General features: G+C 43.6%; 1 protein-coding gene across 4 annotated transcripts in view; it reads right to left on the bottom strand.

Moving 5' to 3' along the window:
* Nucleotides 1–1099: 1099 nt before the first annotated feature.
* The window catches only part of LOC120065617 (probable helicase with zinc finger domain), a 60132-nt gene continuing 51137 nt past the window's right edge, over nucleotides 1100–10094 (bottom strand). For 3 of the 4 annotated variants that reach the window (XM_039016677.1, XM_039016682.1, XM_039016699.1), the window contains 4 exons: nucleotides 9221–9440; nucleotides 8448–9045; nucleotides 6107–6410; nucleotides 1100–5556 (listed from right to left, as the gene is read on the bottom strand). In XM_039016677.1, coding sequence (XP_038872605.1) covers nucleotides 5183–5556; nucleotides 6107–6410; nucleotides 8448–9045; nucleotides 9221–9440 — 1496 coding nt within the window. In that variant the 3' untranslated portion in view covers nucleotides 1100–5182. The remainder of the gene's footprint in view (nucleotides 5557–6106; nucleotides 6411–8447; nucleotides 9046–9220; nucleotides 9441–10094) is intronic. The other variant, XM_039016691.1, reaches the window with a different exon arrangement.

Raw genomic sequence — 10094 nt, 5'->3', positions numbered from 1 at the left:
GGGTTAACTGTCTTGTTCAGGGGCAGAATGACAGGTTTTTACCTTGTCAGCCTGGGGATTTGATCTAGTAACCTTTCGGTTACTGGCTCAATGCTCTAACCACTAGGCTACCTGCCGCTCTCTTTCATCCTTGTCTACTGTATACAAGACACCTGGGTCGTGTTCATTTAGGCACAACACGGAAGAACCGGGACAGACTACCTGGATTTCCCCAATAAGAAATGCTCATTTGGTTTTCTGTTGCAAAATGTTTTCCTTTGCGTGTCCCGATGAACACAAACCTGTTTGAGAAAAAAGCCTTGCAGCATGGTCATAGAGGGGATTTGTGAAATGGTTACTGTTGCTGGGAACCCTGCCGGGAACCTGCGCTGGTCACTGGCAGGAATGACAGCATGGTCTGTGGAAGCGTCCCCTCACTGTGTGTGTAGGGGGATGATGAAAGAGGAGCGCCCTACCTGAGCGCCCTCCCTGTCCTTCCCCACATCAATACGAGTCCAGGCTTTTGAGCCGGATCTTTTCAGTCTTGATGGGTTCATTTAGATTCCAAACTCACAGCCGGAGTTAGTTTGGTGGCAAAGAAGGGGGAAAAGAGGGAGCAACCGCATGATGGAGAATGGATCAAAACAGAAACATTGAGGAAAATACTTCAGCGCTGCCTCGGTTGATTCTAAGCCAATAGTAGCATCAAATGCCCAAGACGCAAGTTGGCCTTGGGTCTTGAGTGCAAACTGTTGGGGTACTGTACACCACTAGCAGCAGTTATGGGTAGGGGGCCTATGCACCTGTGGAGACACCGGTTGAGACTGCTAAGGATAAACCGGTCCTAAGACGGATACAGTGTTGGGGTTGTGTTCCTCAGGGGCCACATTACTCCTGAGATAACGACAAGTCATATAACCTCAATGGCAAACAAGACACCCGGCGACTTAATGAGAGTAAAGTCAATTGCTTAACTCTTCGGTTCCTTTTGGGATATTGAGCCACATGGTGTGCACTTCTTTTCCACACAGGGAAATCACTATAAAACTCTACCTCAATTAAACTCTACCTCATCCAATCCAACAATTGAAGTATGTCTCTGCAATAACAACAAGAGTAACTGATTCAATAAGACACTTTAATAGAGAAACACATTTGAAAAATAAAAATAATTAAATTAAACCTTTGAAACAAAGTCGACATCCTTTATTATGACCACCACCAATTGAATTGAAAAGAGTGAAAGGGAAATATTCATCATTATGTAGCCCACCTGTGTGGATCCAGTGGAGGGGTAACAGTTAACAGGCGTGCCATTGATTTACTGTGGGAGGGGAGAAATAGAGGAGACAGGAGACAAGATGGATGACAACAGGAGATGTGGTTTTACCAAAGGCTGAACACAGTGCTCTCTACTGGCTGGGCAAAAGGCTGCTCCCACCACAAAAACCATCCGCTCAAGTTAAGGTTGTTTTACGAAAGCAACGTGCGGAACCTTCGTAAGCCACTTACACGCAATGATATGTGACTGGGTCTGGGTGGAGGCTAACTGACATTCAAACTTATTTGACGACAAACAAATTAAAAGCTTCGGTCTCGATGCAAAGTCAAATCAGGTCACGAGTCATGACACGGCACAAAATGGAGATTTTGATAGTGAGTAAGCAATAATAAAGGCCTGAAAAAGGCGCGGTATGGACACAAGCACAGACCTACTATTACTTACTCCTGGACAAGATTATTAAGAACAAACACTTAGAATGGCTCAATCTCTTATGTTTTGGATTTTACGCAAATACATGTCAGACACAGTAGAAATTGTGAGGAGTAAGTCTTGCACAATTCAGAGATTAACCAACAACTAATTTGCGGAAAACTGATTCAAATTTGATATCCACTTCTTTGTAAAGACGTTCAAAGCTTATAATATGTGCCTCGTATGGCTGGGAGCAACTTTTGCCCAGCAAGATAATTTGGAGGAAAAACAACTCTTACATGAACATTACATAATTCATTGACATGTTAGTAAAATATCATACTTTTTTGTTCATAATGTCACAAGTCATTGTACACATCAAATAATAAACCAAAATGTTACTTTGTAGGGAGAGAACAAAAACATTTTTATTGTTGTTGCACAAATCAATAAACTATTTGATAAATCGGGGATATAAACAAGCCATGTCATCTTGGCATGCACAGAATGAATGTACAGTCTTACATGAAAAATAATTGTCGAACCACAAAGCACCGCTGAAATTAAAATATCTTTTAAACGGATCTAGCGGAAAAACTGAACCAAGGACAAATAATTCCTGCAACATTGATTTAAAAAATAAGTATTCTACAGTAAAATAACATTTTATATGCCTGCAACAAAAAAACTTTGTAAAAGCAGCCAGACACCATCTTATAAAAATGAATTTAAAAAGTTATATTACTATAAGATGCTGTGACTGCCAACACGGTCCATGTCCATTTTTGTGAGTTGATTTTGTGAATTTGCATAATTAAAAAGGGCATACCTCTTCTTTTAAACAGCTTCTACAAAATTGAGGCACTCCCTAAACCTTGTTTGTAAATACCTAGAAAATGCATATTTACAAGTATGTTTTTTGTTGTGATGAACCTAAAATTCACAACCTCGAATCTGGACCTTGGAAAATTCAAATAAACTGAAGTCCCAGTAAATGTTTTGAATGATTGTTTCAACTATGTTTAAAAGGAGATGTTTTTCATTCCAACTAGATTTGCTTCCTGAATAGCTGACAGCATGTTTGACTCTTTAAACAAAAAAAACTGATTGACGGGCTCATACATTAAAATGAATGACTAAATAGTTACATAAAATTTACCAATTAGAATCCAAGGGTATTTTATTAAAATATACTGAAACATACCATTAACCAATTAAAAATAAATGAATCATGAAAAGTTGAGAGAAAATGGTTTCCAGTAAATGTGACAACAGTGGCTATTACACACAAAAAATAATCTACCAAGTCAATCAAAATCAGTCACAAATTTGCATTTGATAATAATCGTCAATAATTGTCATAACAATTTTATCCTACAGGCAATTTATTTTTTGAGTGTGCACACCATACAAATGTATAAAGATTTGACAGCTTGATGGTTGTTTGCAAATTATTTTACAAAAATGCAAATAGATTTCACTCACAAGATACGTGTCACCCTAAAAACAAAATACATCACTGAATGGAATGCATGTCAGAAAAGTCCTACAAACGCCTGAACATTCTTTTTCTTCTTATGGTTAAAATAACCCACACTGATTGCATTTATTTGTTAACAATTGAAAAAAATGTGAGTCGTCAAAATAAAAGCAAAATATTTTTTCTGTCTAAATTTCCAGGGCAAACAGACTGAATGAGTTCTCAGTCATCTAAGCAACGATTTAATCAGAGCAAGAGGTTGGTAGCTAAAAGTGATGTACTCTGTCATCAGCGGAAATGGAATATCGGTGAAAAAGACTGGTATTGCAGTACCAGTACAACTCAAATGATAAGACTGAATCAAAAAGTAACTGATGGCACTGGTCTAAACCAGCCGGTATTCTTTCAGGCCGAAGTCCTACATAAGTCTAGGGTTGCAAAAATAGTGTAGGGTTACAAAATCCCCCAAATTCCCAGTTTTTTTTTTTTTTAAATCCTGGTTGAAGAATTCCAAGTCAGACGATTCCCTAGTTGCTAACTCCCTTGCTGATTCCAGAAAACCTCAACCCGGGACTTCAGAAATATCATGGAATGTTGGGGAAAGTTGGTGACAGGATCTTTCTCAAGCCTTTCTAAATGACCATAAAGCTCTGAAGTGGGTCAAAGAAAAACAAGGAGATAACTGACGTCGGCCCAACATCTCACTCGACGCGAATAAAATCTTTCCATCTTGGCCGTCATCCCTCTCTATACCTTCAGATTCCCTCAGCAGCCGTGCCTTAGTTATGACTCACGTTTACCCAGCCACTCATTTATACAGTTTGTCTCAAGTTTCTCCACATACATTTTTTTTTTAATCTGCAGTTTTAACTGATTAGATGTTTGGTCGACATGTGATTGGACATGTAACACATCACGCCATAACCCCTACTTCAAAGACAGTGGTTAACCGACTAACGGGAAAGCCATTCCAACAACTATCTTTGGGCCTCGGATGAAACGGCAGAGGAAGCATACCATGGTTCTTCCTGAAACTAGTTTTTCCAAGTTGGAATCAGACAACAGTAGACCTCACTTCGATGTGGCTTCGCATGCTTATCATCAATCATCATCATCTATCCTATATTATCTTTTAAACGAGAGGGCCAGTGAAATAAAGGAATCGACATGCAACCAACCCATTTGTATAAATGTATAATAAAGTAATAGTTTTATTCTGAATCGTGTGCGTTTGCATGTATGTAAAAATCTCATTTACTCCACTAATCTGTCACTGAAGATGATTTTGTCTAAGGTTAAGGATTAAAAGTAAACCAAATGAAGTCTAATGTCAATTCTAACATGATACAGGAATTTAGGTACATGTCTGTGGCATACAACTCAGTTATTTATTTTCTTTATATGTACAGATTAGAGGAAAATGTATCTACTTCTATACAATGTTCCATATATTTTATATGAAATTAGTTGACCACTTAGCTTTTTCCCTGTTAACACACCTATGATGAAAATCAAGACATAGAAAGTCCACTCAATTTTTAAAAACTGACAAAAAAAAGTGGCCAACAAAACCAACTTCAACAAGGGAAAACAGACAGGCAGCCAAGTGGTCAACCAAATGTTGTTTTTAAAATCATTTTAGTTTATTTTTCTACTTTTTTTTTTTTTGCATTACGTACATATATAAGTGTACATAATATAAGCATATATTCATATATACATAATGTGCATGTATATATACCAGTAATGCATCCATTATATATACTTATGTTTTACATATTTTTTTAAATTTTTATGTCAGATATGTGAAACAGAAGAAAGATTTGACTGTTACAAATAAAAGTTTAAAACATAACAAAAAAGCGGAAACAAAAACGATGAATAGAAACGATTTGTAAAAGCACTTGTACCGTTTTTTTTTGTCTTTTTCACAAAAGTTTTGCCATTATTATCTTTTTTTTCTTTCTTTATATTTTACATGTTTTTTTATTTATATTTTTCTAGGGGCGATTTCTCAGGGGTGAAACTCATTTAAAATAGGAATAGTATCCGTTGCTACCATTTGAACTTCCTATGCTCAGCTCTTGGAGTAGGGAAAGTGGGTCGCTGTGCTTTTTGACCTGTTCGGGACGAGCTCTGGGTTTGGGTGGGGCGCGGAGGGCACTGGCGTAGGACATGGTGGGGGGTTTGCCAGGGTTTTGGGGGCCCCCGGGGCCTTGGACGGGCTCTGGGGGGGCCTGCTGCTGCTGCTGCTGTGGCTGTTGCTTGCTGTTGGGCATGAGAGGGGGGAATTGTCCGAGGTGCTGGAGGGAGTGGGCGGGAGGCTGGGCCGCAGCTACTGCTGCTGCCGCTTCAGCCTTCATCTGCTCCTCTGCTGCCTGCCGCAGGGCCTTGGAAGCTACTGGAGAGGGAGGAGGAAGGGAGGAAGAAGGATGAGGTGGAGGGGAAAGACGAGAGGCAGCAGAGCAAGAGGGGAAAGAGTAGGAAGAAGGGAAAGAGGAGAAATTAGGGATGAAGAGATTACTTTCAACTTCCAAAATATACAATACATTGGGGGTTACTTGTCAATGTCAGGAGAACAAATGGTCACTTAGGAAGGAAAATGACATTTGCTTCTGTTACGCTTGCATTGTTGGAATCATTGACAATGACAGCCACATGACAGGCATTTCAGCATGAGGATTCATCAACTAACAAGCTAACAGCCTTCAAATTGTATTCACTAGGTCAAACCCTAATGACAACCGTCAGAAAGTGAACACCCGACTGGCTCTCACCTGTCACAACTCTGCCACTGCTAGAGTTATCACTGCCAAGTACAATGAGTGCAGTAGGTTACACTTGATCTGCACTGTACCTCGTTCAGGTACATAGTCAATAGAATGCTGAATAATTAGCATAACAGTTTGAAAACGGTTTAAAAAGTAATTTGTGGTGCTTCTGACACATACCTAGGAGGTCCCGGTGTTGAATGAGTGTGCTGGCTCCGTTGCATGGAATGTTCTGGAACGGGCCAGGGCCACCTCCGTTGCCGGGCCACAGCTCAGGCGGGGGGTAGCCGTAGGGGGCGTGGGGGTGTTGGTGGGTGTGTTGGTGGGGGTGTTGGTAGGTGTGGGGGTGCTCCTGGGGGTCTGGCGGGCAGGGCTGTGGCTGCTGCTGGGCCAAGGCGGCGGCGTTGGCGGGGGATCCCTCGTCTGGATAGCTGGAGGAGATCCGCCGCTGGTAGAGGGGCCGCCCGGGACCCCTGGGTTCATACTGAGAGAGGGAGAAAGAAAATAACAGAGACAGGTGGGACACAGAAAGGAGGCAAGGAAGAAAAAAAAGAAAGAAGACAATATAGGTCAATCACAACGTTCTCATTTCACTTATACAACACATTCACTCTTCTGCCAGAGTGCCCATTACAGTTCCCGTAAGCTGGGAACATGCAGGGAATCATGATTCAAATCCTGGAAAACTCATGGGAATACCAATAAGACGTGATAAGAGCCACGTGAGGGGACAGGCTGAGCATTCCGAAGAGCATTCGAGAAAAACACCCGTTCCGAAATTGGACTATGGTATGAAAACAGAACAGCCCTCGGACCAGAACACCATCCAAAGGTGATGAGGACTGTGGTGAGCTTAGCCTTTGGGGAGTGACAGTGTTATACTCATCACCCTGTGAGAGACCCTTTCTTCTCTGGAAATGTTGGTCGCATTGCAAGGGGGGGGTGGCGGGGGGGGTCGTAGGCCAATTTTTTTTTTTTACTGAAACGGTCAGATTTTCCAAAAGGACTGATTCTGGGTTAAGCGTGCGGGTGTTAAGAAGCGCGGCTTGGCGGGTCATGTTTCGGAGGACACATGACTCGACATTCACCTCTCCCAAGCCTGTTGGGGAGTTGCAGCGATGACACAATATAGTAATTGGATATCACGAAATTGGAGAGAAAGGGTGGTAAAATATATATATTTTTAGATTAGCAATAAAACTGCACATTTCTCTTCCCCATGTGTAGAATTGCTAGAAGTTAGCCATTTCCCCCCCCAAAACATATTTGTTTTAGGTGGAGGGGTGAGACTTGACTAGTGCAGTATTGAAACTTGACTAGGTGAGGGGTGAGGTGTTGTGCCGTCTCTCCAGGTCTGACTAGCCACCGCACTGCGTTTCCTGCTCAGGCAGGTTTGACTGCCACAGCGGCGCAAAGAGCTAAATAACCTTTAGAACGATGTTGCACCTGGACAAATTATCGAAAATATGTTTGGTAAAAATACTATGTAAATTTGGTATATTCTCACACACACGTATATTTTTGGCCAGCGGGGTCAATGACTTTACCGTGGCGCAGCGCCACAGCTAAATGAAAGCAGCGAAAACACTGGAGAGTCCTAACACTTCAACTGGATACACAGTGGGCGAATATCCGGTCGGAAAAGGATATTGGCATCCGAAAAGAGCAATGTCTTCCAATAAAGTGAATTGCCTGTTAAAATCGAATAAAGGAAAATGCCACGAGGTCGACTAGGCTGCCACGTTATCGAACAGGCTAGACGATAACACATACGTAGGATGGAGAGGGCTGCTTATTCACTCTGTGGTCTGACCCAGCTGGGTAGGACCAAATGTCTTGGTCGTGTTCATTAGGGACCGCAACGGAAAATGTTTTCAAACATTTTGCACTGGGAAACAAAAATGAGTGTTGGACAAGTCTATGTAGTCCCTGCCCGTTTGGTGCCTAATGAACCACCATGCACACACACACACACACACTGTAGCTCTCCAGGACAAGGGTTGCCCAAACCCTGGACCACACCTTCACCCACAGAAATCCTTAATGCTATGCCCTAGCATCTCCTATCCTCAGTCACCTGGCTTTAACGTTCTACTCCGACAAAGTTACCAACGTTGAGGCAACGGTTAGGAGATTATTTCCCCAGTGTTAGGGCCCCCCGGAGAGCTTCTGAGCAACATGCTGCGCTTTAACTGATACATGTCTCCATTTCTCACAGTCATTTTTAGGTCAGAAAAACTCATTACAGAGAGTGAGAAAGTCACAGCTTCCATTTCCTGTGATGTCATGGTGAGACATTTTTTCTCTCCAAACATTTCTGTATTAAAATCTTGAAATATATTTGCATGCACCCGTCCGTGCTAAAACGTAGCATCGGAAGTGAGGCGAAAAGACAGTATAATGTAGCACAAAACTGTGACAGACAGGGCATACTAGTAACGGTGACAGATGGGGCCATACTAGTACAATAGTCACAGCAACTCTATTCTTCACACACACATGGATAGAGCATGGTCCTTACCTCTTCTACATTGTGAAGGGCGGTGGCACCTGTTGTTCTGGGGGAGAGAGGGTGGTAGGGCTCCTGGCCTGGGCCTTGACCCTGCTGCTGCTGCTGTTGTTGGTGCTGCTGCTGCTGGTGGTGGAGCTGCATGAGGTGGACCTGCTCCTGTCTACTGGGGTGGGCCATGACGGGCAGCCCATAGGGGAAGCCCTGGCCCTGGGCCAGCATGTGGTTCTGGGCCACGCCAGCTCCGCCGTGAGGCCACTGGGCCTCCTGGAGGAGGTACTTGACCTGCGGGGGCGGGGTTGTGGAGTGGCCCAGCTGGTGGGGGTAGGCGTTGGGGTTGTAGAGCTGGTTCCCCGGGTGCTGCTGGAGACCCGGGTTATTGAGGAGCTCCAGCTCGTGGCTGGTGGGGTCTCGGCCGGGATAGGGGCCAGGGGGGAAGGGGCCGGTGTGGTTGGAGGTTACGGATGAGGGGGAGGAGGGGTCTCCCGGGGAGCGGGACTGGACCTGGCGGTACTGGAGCAGGCGGGACTGGGGAGGGGGCTGCATCTCAACTGGGTCCCTGGGATCGGGCTGATCCTGGGGGGGCATCTCTCTCAGGAGGCCTGGGAACCTACGGAGGAGAGAAGACGGATATATACCCTTAATATCCAAAGGCAGTCAAGTCAGTAGAAAGAGAGGGTGTGAGCGGTAGAGCGAGAGGGAAAAGAGCCCGAGGTCGAAAGAGCGCGAGGGAGAGAGAAAGAGAACAAGACAAAGGGAAAGCCACTCTCAGCCCTGAAGGTTACCTAGTGAAAGGCGTTCCGCTAGCCTCGTCCTCCATGCCGGCGCTCATTCTCCAGTTGGCCCGTGCCAGCAGCTGAGGGGGGAAGCGGGCTAGGCCGGGCTGGGCCAGATGGGCCAGCTGCTGGGGCAGAGGGAAGGCCACACCGCCCTGGAGGAAGGGCCCGGGCTCACCCCACTGGCCCAGCCGCGCCTGCTGGCTCAGGGCCTCCAGAGTTAGGGGGTCTGTTGTAGGGAAAGAGGGAGCGAGATTGTTAGATTATGGTTTTATACTGTATAAAAAAACAATTATTATTTTAATCTCACATCATATGATGCAAAAAACATAATTCTGTGACACTTGCTGTATTTTTAAAGTGTAATTGCTGATATGCAAAACATTTTGGGAGTGTATCAACAGTGGACTAACAAATACCAAAAGATAGTTTGAGTGGTATTTTCTCTCAAGTGTTTGCCTAGGTAGTAGAAGCATTGGTATTTTCTCTCAAGTGTTTGCCTAGGTAGTAGAAGCATTGGAAGACTAGGAGTCATCACCAGATTGCTTAAATCTAGGCATGTCCGAGTAGTCTTTAGATATGAAAATATCAAAGTTGTAGTGACAAGGGGTTGTTTCTGGACCCGGACAAAGTCTCAAATTAAAAACAAGCCATAGCCTACGGTCGCTACCTCACAGCCCAACCAAGGTGTGAAACCAAGAGCAAACTGGAACTACAAGAGATGTTCAGACAGAATCATTTCAATAAAAGGTGTTTAATTATTAAAATCATATGTCTGCATAATTAAACCCAGATGAATGCTGTAGTGTCACGTGTTAGGTTTTATTAACAAAAAAACACCTTTTATTAAACTTCCCCTTCCCCTCAGAGAACAGATTATATA

This window comes from Salvelinus namaycush, chromosome 2, assembly GCF_016432855.1.
Source record: "Salvelinus namaycush isolate Seneca chromosome 2, SaNama_1.0, whole genome shotgun sequence".
Taxonomy (NCBI): domain Eukaryota; kingdom Metazoa; phylum Chordata; class Actinopteri; order Salmoniformes; family Salmonidae; genus Salvelinus; species Salvelinus namaycush.
The sequence above is the reverse complement of the archived record's forward strand: the minus strand, read 5'-3'. Positions and strand labels throughout refer to the sequence as shown.